Source organism: Manacus vitellinus, unplaced genomic scaffold (assembly GCF_001715985.3).
Source record: "Manacus vitellinus isolate BGI_N305 unplaced genomic scaffold, ASM171598v3 scaffold_232_pilon, whole genome shotgun sequence".
Taxonomy (NCBI): Eukaryota; Metazoa; Chordata; class Aves; order Passeriformes; family Pipridae; genus Manacus; species Manacus vitellinus.
Genome location: NW_021939658.1, coordinates 3,884 through 4,780, shown reverse-complemented (window position 1 = coordinate 4,780; position 897 = coordinate 3,884). Strand labels below are relative to the sequence as shown.

At 63.5% G+C, this 897-nt stretch overlaps 1 protein-coding gene across 1 annotated transcript in view; it reads left to right on the top strand.

Moving 5' to 3' along the window:
• Positions 1-157: 157 nt before the first annotated feature.
• Positions 158-897, top strand: part of LOC108642149 (class II histocompatibility antigen, B-L beta chain-like) — a gene marked incomplete at its 3' end in the record, with an annotated part of 4,071 nt that continues 3,331 nt past the window's right edge. The window contains exon 1 of the mRNA XM_029959920.1: positions 158-422. Within this exon, the coding sequence (XP_029815780.1) occupies positions 167-422 (256 nt within the window). The remainder of the gene's footprint in view (positions 423-897) is intronic.

Sequence of the window (897 nt, the reverse complement as noted above, 5' to 3'; positions counted from 1 at the left end):
CCCAGCCAAGAGCCGGTGCTGGGGCGTCCGTGGGGCAGAGAGGGGTGGGAAAGGAGGGTCCGGGGTGGCTCCCTGAGCTCCCAGCCTGCTGTGGGGGGCTGGGGATGTTGGGGGGGACGGGGCACCCCCTGACCCGTGTCCTGCACACACAGGGGTGTTCGAGTGGATGAGAAAGGCCGAGTGTGACTTCATCAACGGCACCGAGCGGGTGAGGTACGTGGAGAGGCACATCTACAACCGGGAGCAGCAACTGCACTTCGACAGCGATGTGGGGGTCTATGTGGGGGACACCCCGTTTGGGGAGAGCTGGGCCAGGTACTGGAACAGCAACCCGGCAGAACTGGAGTACAGACGGACTCTGGTTGACTCGTACTGCCGGTACGACTACAAGATTGTCACCCCGTTCGGCGTGGAGAGGAGAGGTGAGTGTGGGGCAGAGCGCATCCCCTCGTCCCCTTCGGCGGGAATGACCCTGGAGCCCCTCAAACCCTCCCTGGGAATCACCACAGACCCCTCAGCCCTCCCTGTGCCCTTCCCCATGCCCTTTGTCCCCTCCCAGTCCATCCCAGTCTCTCCCAGTGCCCCCACTGCGTCTCCACCCCGCTGGGGCCACCGAGCTCCCGCCCCTCAGCCAATCCCAGCGCGTCTCTCTGATGACGCTCCAGTTTCCAGGCAGACCCAAACCAAAGACTTCCCTCACCACGACTCAGCCTCCCAGTCCAGATCGCTTCCTTCCCAGTCCAGACCAGTCATTCCCAGTCCCTCTCACTTAACTCTCAGTCCCTCTCATCGCACTCCCAGACCCTCTCAGTCCATTCCCAGTCGTTCTCACTTCACTCCCACATCTCCCAACTCTCTCCCCAGTGCCCCCCCAGCCCAGCCCCTTCTCCCCCACTC